The sequence below is a fragment of the Phyllobates terribilis genome, unplaced genomic scaffold (assembly GCF_046119375.1).
Source record: "Phyllobates terribilis strain yellow unplaced genomic scaffold, ASM4611937v1 Scaffold_17__1_contigs__length_24005725, whole genome shotgun sequence".
NCBI classification, from domain to species: Eukaryota; Metazoa; Chordata; class Amphibia; order Anura; family Dendrobatidae; genus Phyllobates; species Phyllobates terribilis.
This window is the reverse complement of record NW_027362777.1, coordinates 12,680,245-12,699,606: the sequence shown is the minus strand read 5'-3', so window position 1 is coordinate 12,699,606 and position 19,362 is coordinate 12,680,245. Positions and strand designations below refer to the sequence as shown.

The 19,362-nt window shown below is 41.7% G+C and overlaps 1 protein-coding gene across 1 annotated transcript; it reads right to left on the bottom strand.

Moving 5' to 3' along the window:
- Positions 1-8,764: 8,764 nt before the first annotated feature.
- LOC141176193 (uncharacterized) lies at positions 8,765-12,708 on the bottom strand. Its single transcript, XM_073660186.1, has 3 exons — positions 12,649-12,708; positions 12,008-12,098; positions 8,765-9,935 (listed from the first exon to the last, which is right to left on the bottom strand). The coding sequence occupies exons 1-3, from the start codon at positions 12,706-12,708 to the stop codon at positions 8,896-8,898; spliced, it is 1,191 nt and encodes a 396-aa protein (XP_073516287.1). The 3' UTR covers positions 8,765-8,895.
- Positions 12,709-19,362: the final 6,654 nt, after the last annotated feature.

Sequence of the window (19,362 nt, the reverse complement as noted above, 5' to 3'; positions counted from 1 at the left end):
CCTATATCCTAGTCCCTATATCCGAGTTATGTACTGCATAATTCCCTATATCCTAGTCCCTATATCCTAGTTATGTACTGCATAATTCCCTATATCCTAGTCCCTATATCCCAGTTATGTACAGCATAATTCCCTATATCCTAGTCCCTATATCCCAGTTATGTACTGCATAATTCCCTATATCCTAGTCCCTATATCCTAGTTATGTACAGCATAATTCCCTATATCCTAGTCTAGGACAAATAAAAATCTGAATACTGAATGATCAGAACGCACGGAATAAGATTGGACTGAGGACTGGTCCCCAAGAATTATAATAAGTAATTGATATTCAACCATCAATATAGAAGCACAAGCACTTTAGTAGTTATGGGTTATGTAACCCTTCGCTGAAAGAATTCCACTATCCAGCACTGTGTGTTTTTAGTGTATGTGTCCTTCCATTATATCTAATAAGTGAAATAAAAGTTCTGTTTTATTTTTAGGTCTATATTCGGGATCTCTATTTGCCTTTGGCAATCTGTGTGTGTATTCAGTAAACCCTAAGCTGACCTCTGAACAGATTTTGCTAGTGTATGGATAAAATCAATGTCAACCCTACAATTCACAGCCACTTCACATAATGTCCGCTTTTATAATGGATATAACTGTTTGTGTCAACTTTTTAAAAAAAGGTTTTCGTACATATGGAATATTCCTTAATAAACACATTTATATCCAAAAAAATAATATTTACAAAATCATATAGGGGTGAGAAGGAAATACCCCAATTATTAGAATTTATGTAGCTAATAAAGGATTGCATGTTATTGTTACAATTGTCCCATATAAAGAACGGGTCATCAATGAACCTTTTATATAAAGTTATATGTGATACCGCAATTTCCTCCGGGATAAATAAAGTATATCTTATCTTATCTACTTTTTCCATTTATTATTTTGAATAAAAATCTCCTCAAATACCCCTATGAATAGATTTGCGTAGGTTGGTGCGACCTTTGAACCCATCGCAGTGCCTCACGTCTGATGGTAATGTTCACCTTCAAATGTAAAATAACTATTTTTTTAAATAAAGGATAACCCTGTGTAGATGAAGGATTTGTCTACTGGACAATCTGACATCGGTCAAATATTTTTGAAACATGTCAATCCGATATCATTTAATATATTTGAATATAAAGTTGATACATCTAATGTGAGAAAACCATAATTCGGTTCCCATTGTATCTCTTGTAGAAGTTGAATTAGATGTGTAGAATCTTTTAGATATTTAGGTAATTTTGACACATGATCCTGCATTATTTTGTCAATATATTCTGACAGATTGCTCGTCAGAGATCCAATGCCTGATATTATAGGTCTTCCAGGGGGATTGGCAAGACTATTATGGATTTTTGGAAGGTGATAAAAGAAGGGAGTAGTGGGATTTTTGATTAAGAGAAACTTTTTTCTTTTAGATTTAATATATTTTCCTCCATTGCTCTGTTGATCAAACTATTATTTATTAGCATCACTTTAGGTAAAGGGTCTGAAGGAATTGTCTGATAGTATTCCACATCTGATATTATCCTGTATGCTTCTCTGCAATAATCTGTGCAGTTTTGTATTACTATATCCCACCTTTATCAGCAGCTCTAATGACTAAGTTCTCATTATTACGTAAGGATTGTAGAGCTTTTTTCTCAGATATTGAAAGATTATTTTTATTTTTTGTGGTGGGCCTCCTTTAATTGTAAGTTATTTTAATTTATCAAGAACTATATCATGGAAGGTGCTAATGTGATGTCCCTTACTCTCGATCGGATAAAAATGGGATTTTGTTTTTACATTCACATGAAATTGTAAATCAGTTTGTGATGAAGATAAAACAGGCTGTTCTCTCACTTTATTTATTGTAAAATGTATTTTCAGTCAGTCATTTTCCTCGTAAATACCTGAAGATTTAAAAAAAGACCAAAGTCTTTGGGTTTGTTTGTGGGACAAAAGGAAAGTCCTTTTGATAACATTCATTTCTCATCATTTGATAAAAGTTAGTCCGACAGATTAAAAATATTTGTGGCCCCATGGATATGTTGTTTGGGGCTTGGGGTAGGTTTATTTTCCCTCTTTTCTTCCTCCTCGTGTTCCTCTAATAGGTTTTCTCTTTTCCCTGGTTTGGGGGAGAAGTATTGGTTAATTGCCCTTTCTTGGGGGACACAGCCTGGGGTAAAAAAGGTACCAGACCTTTAGTACCAGTTGTGGTACTGTCCACTATGATAATATTGCTTGTTTTTTTAGTAGAGGAAACAATGTCTGATGTAGTGTCATATACTGAGAGGTCCAGTAGTGGAGTAGAAGTGGGATCAGAGAATTTGATTAGAGATTCAATTTCATTAGGTGGAATTAGACTTTTATTTAATTTATTGCCTCTAGTTGTCTCAGTTTTATTTTTACTTACACAAGCACTTTCCCTTTCTTCATTTATTCTATTTGTAGTCTAATGTTGTCTAGATGTTTTTTTTTCATTAAGAACCAAAATGAAGGTAGAGGTTTTCCATTCAGAAGATGGAAGTATTGTATTTGAATTTTGTATAGGAGGAGTGTTTGTCAAATTTGTTCTCCTGCTTACAGTAATTTTTGTAGATTCAACTGATGCAATTGATAAAGGTTCAATTCTATTTGGTAGCACTTTCTCAATTATTTTGTTATTTGTTATCTTCGGTTCGATCTTAATATTTTCATTTTTTTAAATTTTTTTTTGTATCAATACATTCATTAGCCTTGTCCTTTAGTTGTATAGGTAGAGAAATTTTAGATTTTGTTCGATCACTCAGGGCACACTTTGTGTTTCTTTCTTTTTTATAATACGATAATGATCCCTGTCTCTTTGCAGTTTTTTCGATTTATTCATTATTGGCTCATGGTCTAATTGTAATATGGATGTGATAGTGTTAGAATTTTTTTTTTTTTATATTCTGGATGAGATTCAAACCTTAAGGCTATGTGCCCACGCTGCGGAAATGAAGCAGAAATTTTCTGCTTCATTTCTGCATGTCCTCTCCCGGATAAACGCATGTGGAATTCCGCACGCGTTTATCGTACGTTTATCGCACGATTTCCACATGCGGAATTGCCTTGCGTTTTTTCTTGCACTGCAAAGGCAATTCCGCTTGGGGAAACGTAAAATTAATGAACATGCTGTTGATTTTTCCCCACAGCAAAAACGCTGCGGAAAAATCCGCAGCATGGGCATTGAACCTGCGGAATCCCCTTGGGGACCATGGGGGGCAGATTACATAGCGTTTACCAAGCGTATACGCTGCGGAAATTCCGCAGCATATCCGCTTGAAATTCGCTACGTGGGCACATAGCCTAATAGGTCCTTGTGACAAAACAGCTTTTTATCTTAATCAGCCAGAAGTCTACATTTGTTAAACCAAGAGAAATCCACTATTGTGTTTGTGAATGTATGTGTATTTCTGTGGCTGGTCAAGAAGGACATATGATTATTTGCATAAAGCTGAATGTTGAAAACTCTTAGTTTTTAAACAATGATATTTGTTATTATGCTAATTGCATATTTACTAAAGCCATCTTGATGTTGATTTACAAGAGATCACTGCTATACCAACTATATAAAATGATTAAATGCTCAAACAATGAAACATGAGCCCTGTGGAATAATACCCTCCCTAATCCTTGACCTGTGGATGCATACGTGAAAGGACAACTGTAACTATTTAAGGGACATATGCCTCTGTAGCAGTGAGAATTGAAAGAGAGAATCAAAAATCAGTCAGAGTTTTCAGGGCATCAGCTTGGTAGCATGGCTCAATCCAGAAAGACACAGATTTGGATTCTACATGATTCCAGCCTAAGGATGAACGGCCCTGACTGGAAGGATACGGAGCTGCTCCTTTGACCATCAGAGAACCCATGGATACATTTGTGGAGACCAGGTTGGGACGATGAAGTCACCTGGCCCCATGGATATGTTGTTAGGGGCTGCCAGGTGGGACCCTCGGGTCGCCTGGAACCCATGGAAACTCTCAGAGAGGCCAGGGTGGGACCCTTGGGTCTCCTGGCCTTGTACCTCGATGGACTGTCAGCTTCCTAAGCTGGCTGCTACTTCCTCTCTGAGGACGCCCGCCAAAAGCGGGGGCCACTGGTTGAGGTAGTTGGCCCTGGAAGTCCCAAAATCACAGTTCTATCCCTGACGAGTCAGCAGAAGGACAAGACTGTGTAATGTTGTACCATCTTAGGTATTTGTTGGGACTGTTCTGTTTAATGTCCGTTTGGTGGTTCAATAAAATATTGTCACACTGCTTTACCCTCACACTGTGTTGTCTGAGTAGTATTATGCCAACAGAATACCCCAGGTCTTCACAGTCCTTAGCTAAATATAGAACTTTTTCAGTTGCAGTTTCACACAATTGTGTTCTCTTTTTATGTAAACATGCTAACATAATGTGCAGACAATTATTTAAATTAGAGTCCCATTCAAGTGTAAACTTATTGTCATTAGGAAATGTTTGTAGAGCTGTCCATGTCCATAATGGATCCTCCATTTTGTCTAATAGTTTGTAACCCTTGATGATAGTCAATTGTAAAAGTATTCCATGATGTAGATATATAGATAATGCCCTCTGCAGCCGGGCTCTCCTTTGACAATTTCCAGACCGGGAGACGATTCCAAGGTACTGCTGCTGTATCCAAGATAAAACACTAGGGAGAAAGTAGCGCAAATAGGGCCTTACCCAACAAACATTTAAGATTATTTGTATCAGATTGTGCTAACCTGATCCGTATTCTTTTCTTGGCGTTTTAAGTTTGATGTTCAGCTGCTGCAGATTCATGGGTTTGTCAAAACCGATGAATATCAGGATCTGGAGAAATTTGTGGATAATTCTCGTGCTGCTGGTTTATTGCAGACGTCAATTCAGAAAGGTTTATTAAATATAATAATTGAATATGGAACATGCTGATCTCTCAGATGTTTTTTGATATCAATGAATCTGGCTCTTTGTTTCAGTCCTTCTATAGAATAATCTGGAAAGATCTAGATTTTGGACCCACTGATTGTTACATCTGGGTGATCCCTTGCCTGTCGCAGGATAATATCTTTGTCCCGGTAGTGTAAAACTTTAGCCAGCACAGGTCTTTGTGGAAGCCCAGGAGGAAGATGAGCACCCTATGACCTCGTTCTACAGTTTATAGGAGGGTTAAGGTTTCGAGCCTGATTATTAATTTCAGCCAGTTTTCAAAGAATTCAGTAGGAAAGGCGCCTTCTATTTTTTCAGGCACACCAATAAGTGGTATATCATTGAGCCTTGACCTATTTTCAAGATCATCTGTTTCTGCCAGCAGTGCTGATATTTGCTGTTCTGCAAGCCTGTTCTATCTCATCTTTAAGACCACCAAAATGTACATTGAAAGCAGATGGAGAGAATTTACAATGTACCATTGCAATGAAAATGTCTTTAACCCCTTAACAACATTAGATGTACGAATACGCGTCTGTGCCCTGGGACTTAAGAGCCAGACCTGTATTAGTACGTCATGGCGATCGCGCGCGCGCACACAGGCTGTGCGGGCGCGATCGCCGCCGGGTGTCAGCTGACTGTCACAGCTGACACCCGGTACTATGTGCAGGGAGCGGTCACGCACCGCTCCCAGAACATTAACCCCTGTGATGCTGCGATCAAAGTCGATCGCAGCATTGCGGTGGCAAGGGGGGGGTGATCGCAGATACTCACCTCCTCTTCCGGCTTCCAGCGCTGTCTGCCATGGCTTCCAGGATGTTGCCATGACGACCCGATGTCATCATGACAACATCCGGATTGCCAGACAGCAGGAAGATTTTTTGGACATGCGCAGTGCATCTCCAAACAATCTTCTCCCTAACCCCTTCAGTGAACACGGTAAAAAAAATAAATAAAAAACTAAGCAAAAAACAATGCTTTATCACCATACTGCCAAACAAAAAATGCAATAACACGCGATCAAAAAGACAAATATAAATAAAAATGGTACCGCTGAAAATGTCATCTCGTCCAGCAAAAAACAAGCTGCCATACAGCTCCATCAGCTGAAAAATAAAAAAGTTATAGCTCTCAGAATAAAGCGATGCTAAAAAATATTTTTTTCTATAAAATTACTTTTATTATGTAAAAGTGCAAAACATAGAAAAACTATATAAATGTGGTACCGCTGTAAACGTACTGACCCGAAGAATAAAGCTGCCTTATCAATTTTACCACACGCGGAACAGAATAAAAAAAAACAAAAAAACAATTCCTGAATTGTTGGTTTTTGTTTATTCTGCCTCCCAAAAATCGGAATAGAAAGCAATCAAAAAATGTCACGTGCCTGAAAATGGCACCAATAATGAAGTCAACTCATCCCGCAAAAAACAAGCCGTCAAATGACTGTCTGCCAAAATCTGGAAAAATTATAGCTCTCAAAATATGGCGATGCAAAAACTAGATTTTACAAAAAATGCGACTTTTAGTGTGTGACAGCTGTCAGTCATAAAAACCCCATATGATTCTGGTATCGCTGTAGTCTCACCGACCCGAAGAATAAGGTTGTCTAATCACTTATACTGCAGGAGGAAAGGCGTAAAAAATAAACTCTCAGGTTAGGGTTGTGCTAGGGTTAGGGTTGTGCTACGGTTAGGATTGTGCTACGGTTAGGGTTGAGGTTAGGGTTGGGGTTAGGGTTGTGATGGGGTTGGGATTTTTTTCAAAAGTAAGAAAAAAAGATGACGATATGGTGACTACTGTTGAGCGCAAGTGCTCGCTACTTGAGTTTGCATCGGGTGTTCTGGTATGCATTGAGTATCATGGGTATTTGAGTGACATGCTCGAGTCTCCACCTCATATGCTTCGCGGCCAAAAAAACTTTGCGGGGATTGCCTGCCATGCACGAGCGATCCCCGCATGTTTTTTTTGGGTGTCTAATAACCGTGAAACATCCGGGCGGGGACTCTCCAAATGCAACATGGTGTCCGCTAACAAATTGAATGGAAAATCGGCTCAAATTGTTAGCGGACACCATGTTGCGTTTGGAGAGCCCCTGCGTGCCCAAACATTGGAGCTCCCCCACAAGTGACCCCATTTTGGAAACGAGACCCCCCAAGGCACCTATCTAGATGCTTAGTGAGCACTTGGAACCCCCAGGTGCTTCACAAATTGATTCGTAAAAATGAAAAAGTGTTTTTTTTTCACTTTTTCATTTTTGCTTTCTGTGTGAGTGGGATAGTCGTGCAAGAGAATATTGCTACAAAAAAAGGGACTGGCCTCTCTGACATTCACTTCAGCAAGGGAGTAAATTGTCCTGAATCCATAAGTTGAGGACCCACCTAGGCAATGGTGGCAACAAAATCTTATCAAGTTGGGCCTAATGAAGAACTTTGTAAAGGCTATGGATAAAAAATTAAAAGCATTCATGCATCTGATTGATAACTTTCCAAGGTTAAGTGAAGCAAATATAAAAGAAGGAGTCTTTATTGGACTTCAGATTCATAAGCTTCTTCAAGATGAGGAGTTTTTTCATTCGTTGCAGGGCAAGGAAAAAGCAGTATGGTTTACATTTACATTTGTGGTAACTAACTTTTTGGGAAACTTGAGCAGATACAGTAACTATGAAGAGTTGGGTGTTATTTCTCCTCAAAACATATAAGGATCATGGCTGTAACATGTCCTTAATGATTAATTTCTTACATTCTAGACTTTTCTTACACCAAACTGTGGAGTAGTGAGAGACGAGGATGGTGAGAGATGTAACCAAGATATTGCAGCTATAGAGAAAAAGATATCAAGGAAAATGAAATCCATCAATGCTTGCAAATTACTGTTGCATAATTTTAAGAGATGATTTGATACAGGAGTACAAGAAACAAGCAAAAAACAGTTGTCACTGAATGAGGACTAATTTTGTAGTGCAATTTCTGTAACGGTTTAAAATTCGCAATAGGGATTAGACAGGTTTTAGTTACTTGAATTGTTTCTAAGTTTCCTCTAAATAAATATCAGAAAATTGGCATAATAAAATATTCTGCATCGGTATATTTACAAAAATAATGTTTCAAAGTACTGAAACTTTTATCATTAATTATATGTAGCAGTAAAAGGAAAACTCATTGTCCAATTTGAATTCAGGAGGTCAAACTCATTAAGAAATGGCACAGTTCATAACGGAACCTAACAACTTTTAAAAATAGGTAAAACAGTGTTACATGATCTGAAAGGTCCATGAGCTAGGTTCTTCAGCTGCTCAGTCAGGACGTGCAGCCTCTGCATAGGTCCCAGTACCTTCCTCTCCTCTTTTGCACCAATCAGTTAGATAGGTGTGGGGCTTGAGGAGAGAGCAGTTCTCTCACTGATCAGGAAGGACACGGTCTCATTGTTCTCGGTCACAGGAAGCTATCTCCAGTCTATAGGACGCACTCACTTATTAGCAAGATTTTTTTTTGCTAAAGGTAAGTCTTTTCAAGTAAAACTTTTTCCACATTAAGGATATAAAAAAGGCTTCTCCCCTCTGTGACTTCTCTGATGTCTATCAAGATGCGCTTTCCGATTAAAAAATTTCACACATTCTGAACAGGAAAAAGGCTTCTCCCCTGTGTGAGTTCTCTGGTGACTAAGAAGATTTGATTTCTGGTTAAAACATTTCCCACATTCTGTACATAAAAAAGGCTTTTCCTCTGTGTGAGTTATCTGATGTTTAACAAGAGCTGATTTGCTGTTAAAACATTTCCCACATTCTGAACATGAAAAAAGCTTCACTCCTGTGTGAGTTCTCTGGTGCTTAACAAGATTTGATTTCCCTGTAAAACATTTCTCACATTCTGAACATGAAAAAGGCTTTTCCCCTGTGTGAGTTTTCTGATGTCTAACAAGAGCTGAGTTGTTGTTAAAACATTTCCCACATTCTGAACAGGAAAAAAGGCTTCTCCCCTGTGTGAGTTCTCTGATGTGTAACAAGATCTGATTTCTGGTTAAAACATTTCTCACATTCTGAACATGAAAAAGGCTTCTCCCCTGTGTGAGTTCTCTGATGTCCATCAAGATGCGCTTTCCGGAAAAAAAATTTCCCACATTCTGAACAGTAAAAAGCCTTCTCCCCTGTGTGAGTTCTCTGATGTCTATCAAGATGCGCTTTCCGGTTAAAACATTTCCCACACTCTGAACATGAAAAAGGCTTCTCCCCTGTGTGAATTCTCTGATGTCTGATAAAACTTGAATTATCTGTAAAACATTTTCCACATTCTGAACAAGAAAATGACTTCTCTCCTGTGTGAGTTCTCTGGTGGTTAACTAGATTTGATTTCCCTGTAAAACATTTCTCACATTCTGAACATGAAAAAGGCTTCTCTCCTGTATGAGTTCTCTGGTGGTTAACAAGATTTGATTTCCCTGTAAAACATTTCTCACATTCTGAACATGAAAAAGGCTTCTCTCCTGTGCGAGTTCTCTGGTGGTTAACAAGATTTGATTTTCCTGTAAAACATTTCTCACATTCTGAACATGAAAAAGGCTTCTTCCCTGTGTGAGTTCTTTGGTGACTAAGAAGACTTGCTTTCTTGTTAAAACATTTCATACACTTGAAACAAGGAAATCTATTCTTTGCTGTCTGAATTTTTTGATGTTTAAGAAAAAACTTTTTGAGGGGAAAACTATTTCCATATTCTGACCGTGAAAATGGCTTCTTAGCTTTAGGAGCAGTTAGTTTTTTAATGCTTATTTTATGACTTTGATTTTCCTTAGTAGTCGGTAATGAATCGGAAGATAGGACCTGTTTCAAAGGATCAGATGACACATCTTTGCTGGGAAGGGATGATGGTATATTTGGAGTAATAGCATTCTCTTCAATTGTATCCTGTGAGATCTCCAGCTCATCTGATTTGAAAATTGAAGATGTCAGCTGTCCCTCTGATCTCCTAGTACAGTCATCTGCTAAGTAAAAAAAATATTATATTTGAATAAAATATTCTTGAAATTCATATTTTTGAACATTTCTACTTAATCTGTTAGTACAAATGGCAAGTTATGTAAAAATATTGAATTATTCACCAAGACAATGACAGTTCACAGTCTAATAGAAAACCTCATAACATGAACAAGTAGAGTTTGGTGTTCAACTGTTTGTTCATTCTGCCTCCCAAATATGAAATATGCGAAAATGATACCAATAAAAATTTCTACTCATCTCACAAAAAACAAGCCTCCACTCAGGTCCATCATCTGTCAACGGAAAAACAGAGGTTTCCACATCATTAGTGGCTCAAAAACTCTTGAAAAGAAACATGGCTTCCATAAACTAATCCAGCAAAATCTGCTCTTCCAAAGTCAAATATGCTCCCTACTTAACTCAACTGGAAAGCACCACACACTACTAAAGCTCATGCATAATGCTGGAAGCTGCCTGATACAGCCTTGTTCTCCGCTGGTTAAGTCTTCTGGGTTCAGCTCCCATGTTGTGTATTTTCTTCTTAGTTTCTTCTTGTGATCCCAGCTCGTTTACTGACTACTATTGTGTCTTCTGATTTTGTATATTCTCTGCCCTCCTTGTTCTGATCCGGCCACCTGACTATTCTTCTTGTCATCTCACACCACAGAACAGCAGGCAACACCAAGTCCAAGCCTAGGGGTCTCTGTGTAAATCCAGATCCATGTAGAGGGGTTAAAGGGTGATGGGCAAAACTTTGACTATAGACAATAACACATCTAATGAAAAGATCGGAAAAAAAAAGTAACTAGTGGTGAAACCTCTCTGGGATAATTAGAGTATGCTTCTTGGTAGCTCCAGGCAATTTAAACTATAGTAAGGGCCAATATTTTCTGTCAGATGAGTATCAAGAAGAAATATACATTTAATGAGAACTTTTTATAATAGTGCAGAGCTGAGATGTCTTAAATTTAGAACTCGGGCATTTGGAAGAGGCAATGGAGACCTTTGTTGAATGACTACCAGGGAGTTACAGACTCACATATGTGAGGCCGGCCGATCCCACCACCATCAAACTATCATACAGAATGAACAGGTAAAAAAAAAGACAGGATAAAAAAATACATTACATCCCCAACAAGAATGTATGTTTGGGGGGTGGGGGGGACTCCAACACTAAGCCAGAGTTGCACTTATTTATTTATGGTAGACTGTTGGAGATACTATGAGTCCTGACCAGAAGAGTAGAGAAAGTATTAGTGCCCCCCATTTCAGGATAAATTGCATCGAAATTCTTTAGGATCGATAATGTTATGTAATTTATGATGTGGAGTGAATCCATGAAACCAGGGCTCGAGCCAACACATCTCCTGCAGGCGTGAATAAATGTATATTACAGCCATCAGCCACGCACAGCTTAGAGATATATCATGGCACAGGTGTAATGTTTTTTGTATAATTTATCTATTTGAAGTTATTTGGTTTAAAAAGAAATTGAAAAGTCAGGATAAAGGGAAACTCTGTTGTTATTATACAGAAATTCACACTTGGTCCTCACCGCACGTTTAATGTTGCCGATCATAAAAGCGAGGTTTGGTCATAAAGACTGGACCTGGTCTTGTAGGGACCATATGAGCACATTCAGCAACACAGAATGGAGAGAAGGTAGATTAATCTAATAAGATATCAGGATTCTAGGAAGCCAACAGCATCATTACCCTCCACTTTCTCTTACAGGTTCATCATAATATTTTTCTTTAAGTGATTTTCTAACTTGTCAGCACTTTCTACATATGCTGTCATTTAGCTTTGTAGTTTACAGATCTGGGCAGGTAAAAGTCAGGATCTTCTAATTTCAGTTGGTAGTTGGATCTTCCAGGTTGTAAGTTCTATAGAAAAGGGCTTTCAAAGTCCAAAGTCATTTGTACAATTTTTGGTGGAAGAAAAGGTTTTGGCCTAGATGCAAAATGGTGGTCACACGATTGTGATATGGCCAGCCTACATGACCAGTAAACCATCCACAGCCTGTGACTGAGAAGAATCTGTGACTTCTCTTCATTTAGTGGTCACTACTCACCTGGGTCGTCATATGTAGGAATCTCCTCTTTACACCGCTCATCACCCCTTTCATATGTCTCTATAGTATTAATATGGGTCAGATCTTCACCCTGAAAAAAAATATTGTACAAGTCACAGACAGTTGGAGAAGTCCCATCTATGATCAGCTCTAATCCTGCCATCTCCATCGTTCTCATTACACAAGTATAAAACATATAATACTGGTGGATAAAACAAGACAAATAGGGGAGATCTCGTGACACCTTCTCTCCATCTACCTGATCCTGAGGAACATTGGGATCTTCTTGTTTACAGTCCTGTGGAAGAAGAGGACGGGGACATCTCTCTGGTGTTGTCCTCTTACTGGATAGATCTGGAGGAAACACATACAGGAACTGAATTCATTCTTTACATACAGATAACTATAGGTCGTGTGTATTTAGTCCTGTCTATTACCTGGTGATGTGAGGGGCTGGGGAACCTCCATCATGACGTCCTTGTACAGATCTGTGTGTTCTTGTAAATACTCCCACTCATTCATGGAGAAATAGACGGTGACGTCCTGACACCTTATAGGAATCTGACACATACAATGACAGTCATCCCCCAATCCCTTCATAGCTATACTATAAAATGTCTCAGCATTCCCAGCAATGTCACCTCTCCAGTCAGCAGCTCAATCATCTTGTAGGCCAGATCTAGGATATTTTGGTCATTCATGTTCTCATGTACCAGGTGATGAGGTGGAAGCCCTGTGATTGGGCTCAGGGTTCTTCCCAATCCCTCAGACACAGGGTCCTGACAGCGCTCACTAGGGGTCTTCTTCACTACTGTGTAATCCTGGTTATGTAGAGACACATTCATAAATCTCACTACAGATATTTCCAGAGTCCTCACCTCTCCAGTTCTGTCTATCTGTTATTCCCATAGATAAGAATGATGTAATGTGACGTCATCAGAATCTCTCACCTCTCCAGTAAGCCGGAAGAGGATCTCTAGGGTGAGGTGTAATATCCCCTCCACCATCTTGTCTCTGTCCATATCCATCTTTGATGGGTAAATCAGGAAAATTCTCTTATATAGAAGATCTTCACTGAGAGGATCCGATATTGTAGAGACCTGAATGAGAAGATGAGCGATGTAACATCAAAAAATCCTGTGTAATAATACAATTACTGGAGATAATAAGGGAAACATTTTAGATTTATTTTTTACAGTGTTTAGATTTCTTCTTTACATCTAGTAATAAAACCTATATATTTTAGGCCACAGACAACAAGCAGTTTCTTCCTCGGAGTCTGCAGCTGAACACGTTTCTCATAGACTCATCTTCCATAAAGCTAATTCTCGACTCATTTACCGACACTGGAATCGGCATTAGCAAAACTGCAGGAGATATTCATTACACGTGACATGAGAAATAACTATTTCATGATGAGGACGACATCTTCATCTTCTACTACCGTTCTATTAACATATTTAGCCAGAGTCTGTCACAAACTACATCCCCAACGGCCGTCTATATGTTTCCTGTCTTCACCAGACTGTCATCTTCTAACAAGTTAGAGCTCAGGTCTGATTCACACACAGAAGTTTGAGGCATTTATAAAAGTTTCTTTGTTTGCACAAACACCGAGGGCAGAAATGATTTGATAGCAGTCTCACTAAGACGGGAGTTATTTGATGCCAAAGTCTCCATGTACAGTCTTTTATGGAGTCTATTTCTGGCCTTAGGCTGTCCTATATTACAAGAAAAACTCCATAAAAAAGCAGATATTAACATTTTGTTAATTATTTTAAAACAAATGTTTAACATGTTAAAAAGTAACTCTTTTGGGCATCAGAACATAGATGTACAGGCAGGGATGGCACAGGTGCGGCTGCTACACAAACCCTGGCAGTTTAACCACTTGCTGCTGTCAAGGGCAAACATGGCATCTAAGAAGGTTTGACAGAGTTCCACTGAATGCCCCTCCTCTCTCAAGTACTTGATAGTATGGGGATGCCTAGTTACTACGATACTTAAATAACCAATAATGGTGTCTGGGCCTGTAATGTAGAAAAGTCTATTAGGCTGGGCCAGAGGCAATGTCCAATAAGTTACTTTTTAATGCCCCCATACACATTAGACTAAAGTTGCATGAAAGCACTGATTTCCGGGGTTTGGTAGACTATATACATTATTTGGGGGCCTCCCGACAGATGGTGTCAGGGCAGAGAAGGATCTGGCATCCTGAATTTCAGAGGCTAATCCGTTTGTTCTTCCTGTGGATAATCTTCCAATAGAGGAGTCTGGAGGTGACTCTCTCATACAGATCACAGGAAAGCTGGAATATTGGTGCATATGGGGGAGTCGGGAGAGATAGCCGTCTGCCAAATGACCGCTCAGCCAACACTTATCTTGTGTATGGGGCCGTTAGTATTACATACATACATACATACAGATGACACCTATCGGGCAGCAATATTCCCTTATTCCCTTGTTCTCCTGTGTGCCCATCTAGCTCAGAAAGAGGGCTCACAGACAGTATGATTGCCCCCCTAATTCCTGATATTTAAAAAAAAACAACAACAAAAAAAAAACACCACACACACACACACACACAAACGGCTGAATGGTGGATCAGGGACCCTTCAACTCCCTGACTCCCTATTCTATTCAATGGTATCACCATCATGGGAATGTGGATATCACTGAAATTGTGATGATGGGTAAGGAGAGCGTGCTCGGTGCCGAGCCGTCTCAGTTCATGGGCACCATACAGACCGCATGGGCGACCGCTATGGATGATACGGTCTTGCCAACTATTGTGTGGAAAATATCTCATAGATACTGGGTTCATTATTATCTGCACCAAGAATGGGGCTAAGTGAGTATTCATTCATTAGCTGTGGGGCAATACTGTGGGAACACCCCCCTAAAATAAAATATTAAACCTTTTTTAAATATATGAATTGAAAACTGGGACTAACAAGATATATATTTATTTATACTTAAAACTAGCAAAATTACCTGCTGAATGGCTTGTTGTGGATGTACATAAACAGATGTAAGCAATGATGCTGCTGAACAATTGATACAGTCACTACTGTACCCGATCCTGTACCTAAACAAAGTTGATACTGCCTACCTGCGGAGGTTAGCACCCTCAACAATGGTGCCCCCGCTCACTGGTGGCTGTACCTCAGAAGCCGTAGTTAACTCTGACATATATCAAAAAAATACACTGATACATTAAATAGGACCAGATATGTCTCAAGGTATATATAAAGCAAAAGGTATGGTACTCATCAGAGAATGGTTCATCCGCCTCAACGTGTTTCCCCAACAGGTTCATCAGGAGACTTGATACAGGGATGATAATTCATGATGTTCAGCATAGTGTGCCTAATAGCCAGGTGTCCATGTAAAAATATCCTACTTCATCCAAAACCCCTCCCAGACTAGGAGATCCATTCCCATTCCTAGAGGTGAATTGTCATAGGATATATAGAATGGAGTCTGTCTACAATAATCTACTGCGCTACTTCTCATGAGCTAGTGGTCCGATAATGTCCACCCCCTAGTATGCATGTCCAGGAGTGGCGTGCTTTACACTGAAACGCCAGATAAACTGTTTGTCACCACCCCACTCGTACCAGTGACTGCGCATGACCGTAGTTATGTGTTCCACATGGGAGAGCATAATGGCCTATATGTGTCCGGACCATCACCCTTGTCAGTAGATAAAGTAACATACGGTTAGAGGGTTTCTGTTTGCCTGTGTGTTGTATCCAGTCACCTGATTAAAGGGGCAGAATGTGGGCATCATACATAATGAAAAAGGGGCATAATAGGGGCATTACACTGTGTGGGGCATCATGCATACTGCATAAGGGGCAATACACTGTGTGGGGGCATCATACATCCGGCATAAGGGGCATTACACTGTGTGGGGGCATCATACATCCTGCATAAGGGGCATAATGGGGGCATTACACTGTGTGGGGGCATCATACATACTGCATAAGGGGCATAATGGGGGCATTACACTGTGTGGGGGCATAATACATAAGGGGGATAATGGGGGCATTACACTGTGTGGGGGCATCATACATCCTGCATAAGGGGCATAATGGAGGCATTACACTGTGTGGGGGCATCATACATACTGCATAAGGGGCATAATGGGGGCATTACACTGTGGGGGGCATCATACATACTGCATAAGGGCCATAATGGGGGCATTACACTGTGTGGGGGCATCATACATACTGCATAAGGGGCATAATGGGGGCATTACACTGTGTGGGGGCATCATACATAATACATAAGGGGCATAATGGGGGCATTACACTGTGTGGGGGCATCATACATCCTGCATAAGGGGCATAATGGGGGGCATTACACTGTGGGGCCAGTAAAGGGGTCCTGTACTATGAGAACAATACGTTTCCTCCTTTCTGTCTCCATACTTGGGTCGTATGTATCTATTACAGGAAACAGAACAAAAACCTTATGATTCTTATAAAGGGGCAACACTAGACCCCAAAAGAGTCTCTGTGCTGAAGGGGTTAATGCCCCCTGCACCCAGTAATGGGGTCTCCACATACTTCCACCTGCAGAGCCGCCACCACATATATGGCTGCTCTGTGCGCACAGGAGCTATGATGAGGTCACAGGAGGGGAGGAGTCAGGGGTCACATGATCAGGGGCCTCAGTGGATGCAGGACTCTGCTGTGCTGGTTGTCATGGTGCTGGATGAGCTGAAGTTTATGTGTGGGGTCAGGAGGGGTTTACAGTGTGGATGTAGCAGAGCCGCCTGTGTACGAGGTGTACGGAGCAGAGCCGCGTGTGTACGAGGTGTACGGAGCGGAGCCGCGTGTGTACGAGGTGTACGGAGCGGAGCCGCGTGTGTACGAGGTGTACGGAGCAGAGCCGCGTGTGTACGAGGTGTACGGAGCAGAGCCGCGTGTGTACGAGGTGTACGGAACAGAGCCGCGTGTGTACGAGGTGTACGGAGCGGAGCCGTGCGTGTAAGAGGTGTACGGAGCGGAGCCGCGCGTGTACGAGGTGTACGGAGCGGAGCCGCGTGTGTACGAGGTGTACGGAGCGGAGGCGCGCGTGTACTAGGTGTACGGAGCGGAGGCGCTCGTGTACGAGGTGTACGGAGCGGAGGCGCTCATGTACGAGGTGTACGGAGCGGAGGCGCACGTGTACGAGGTGTACGGAGCGGAGGCGCGCGTGTACGAGGTGTACGGAGCGGAGCCGCGCTTGTATGAGGTGTACGGAGCGAAGGCGAGCGTGTACGAGGTGTACGGAGCGGAGCCACGCGTGTACGAGGTGTACGGAGTGGAGCCGCGCGTGTACGGAGCGGAGGCGCTCGTGTACGAGGTGTACGGAGCGGAGGCGCGCGTGTGCGAGGTGTACGGAGCGGAGGCGCGCGTGTACGAGGTGTACGGAGCGGAGGCGCGCGTGTACGAGGTGTACGGAGCGGAGGCGCGCGTGTACGAGGTGTACGGAGCGGAGGCGCGCGTGTACGAGGTGTACGGAGCGGAGGCACTCGTGTACGAGGTGTACGGAGCAGAGGCGCGCGTGTACGAGGTGTACGGAGCGGAGACGCGCGTGTACGAGGTGTACGGAGCGGAGACGCGCGTGTACGAGGTGTACGGAGAGGAGATGTGTGTACGAGGTATACGGAGAGGAGACGTGTGTGTATGAGGTATTGATATGAACTGCTACAAACACTATTGAAAGATAGGAAAACTGTCCCTACAATAGGACTAAGCTGATTCCCTACGATGCAGCGGGGGACCTGTTCCTTGTGAACAGACCCGCCTAAGTCCTCGGCTAGTCTGAACGCAGACCTATAGATATAAGGGAGGGGTCCCTACAAGAACTAAGGACTGGGATATAGTTGGACACCTCCTAGCAGAAATTGTAGCAGAGCAAAGACAAAGAAACAAAAGTACTAGTGGTCAAAAGACCAAGCAAACTACAGAGTAAGGTACAAGGCACCTGGCTAGCTTAAGAGTAAAAGTAACACTGAAGTCCAGCAAGGCCAGGAGGGCGGAGCTGGATTATATAGGCAAAAAGTCATGTGACCAGCGAAATTGAAAAAACTAACAGGAGGGTTCTAACAGTACCCCTTCTTCTATGAGTATCCTCTGGATCCTCCAGGCCCAGGTCTATCAGGAAACCTCCTGTGAAACGCTCCGACAAGTCTAGGAGCAGAGACATCATCCGCCCTTACCCAGGAGTTATCCTCGGGAGCGAAACCTTTCCAAGCGACGAGATACTGCAATCTCCCTCTATGCCATCTAGAATTAAGAATGCGAGAAATTTCATATTCACCGTCTTCCTCCACCGGAGGAACAGAGACAGTGGCGTCCCTTTCAGAAATATCACCTTTTTTCAATAAGGAAACATGAAACACCGGATTAATCTTCCAGGAGGTAGGAACCTCCAACCTAACAGCAGATTGGTTAACTACCTGAAGCACCTTAAACGGACCTACAAACTTCGGGCCCAATTTCTTAGAAGGAATCCTCAACCGCAGATTCCTAGAGGACAACCAAACCATGTCACCAACAGTAAACAAAACCTCTTGACATTTCCTGTCAAAGTACCTTTTGGATTTTTTGTTAGCCTCTTGAAGGTTATGATGTACATCAGTCCAAACTCTTTCCAAATCACCGGAAAAATTCTCGTCCTCCGGCACAGCCGATACCAATTTGGAGAATGACCCAAACGACGGATGTCTCCCAGTACAACAAAAAAAGGAGAACACCCAGAAGAAGAGGATGTATGGTTGTTAAGAGCAAATTCAGCCAGTGGCAGAAACTCAGACCACCCCTCTTGATTGTCAGCCACAAAACAACGCAAAAACTGTTCAACATCCTGGTTCTTTCTTTCTGTCTGTCCATTAGACTCAGGATGATAACCAGACAAAAATGACAAATGGACTCCCAACCTGTCACAAAAGGCACGCCAAAAACGAGCCACGAACTGAGGTCCCCTATCGGAAACAATGTCGGTAGGAACGCGATGGAGCCTGACAATTTCTTTAACAAAAGCCTTAGCGAGTGTCTTGGCGCAGGGCAGTTTGATGAAGGGAACCAAGTGACACATCTTGCTAAAACGGTCCACGACCACCCAGATAACAGTGAAACCCTCAGAGGCAGGAAGGTCAGTAATAAAATCCATCGCAAGATGCGTCCAAGGAGCACTAGGAACCTCCAGAGGGCAAAGCAACCCCGCAGCAGGAGCATGTGAAGACTTAGATCTAGCACACACAGTACATTGACGCACCCACTTAATGACTTCCGTCTGCCAACCAGGCCACCAAAAACTGCGACCTATAAGTCTCTTAGTCTTTGAAATTCCTGGATGAC

Coding starts and splice junctions, on each gene's coding strand:
- LOC141176193 (XM_073660186.1), bottom strand. CDS start 12,708: ATGAATGACCAAAATATCCTAGATCTGGCCTACAAGATGATTGAGCTG. Junction 12,099..12,648: donor TTGAGCTGCTGACTGGAGAG/GTGACATTGCTG, acceptor ATTTTTTTTCAG/GGTGAAGATCTGACCCATAT. Junction 9,936..12,007: donor TCCTACATATGACGACCCAG/GTGAGTAGTGAC, acceptor TTTACTTAGCAG/ATGACTGTACTAGGAGATCA.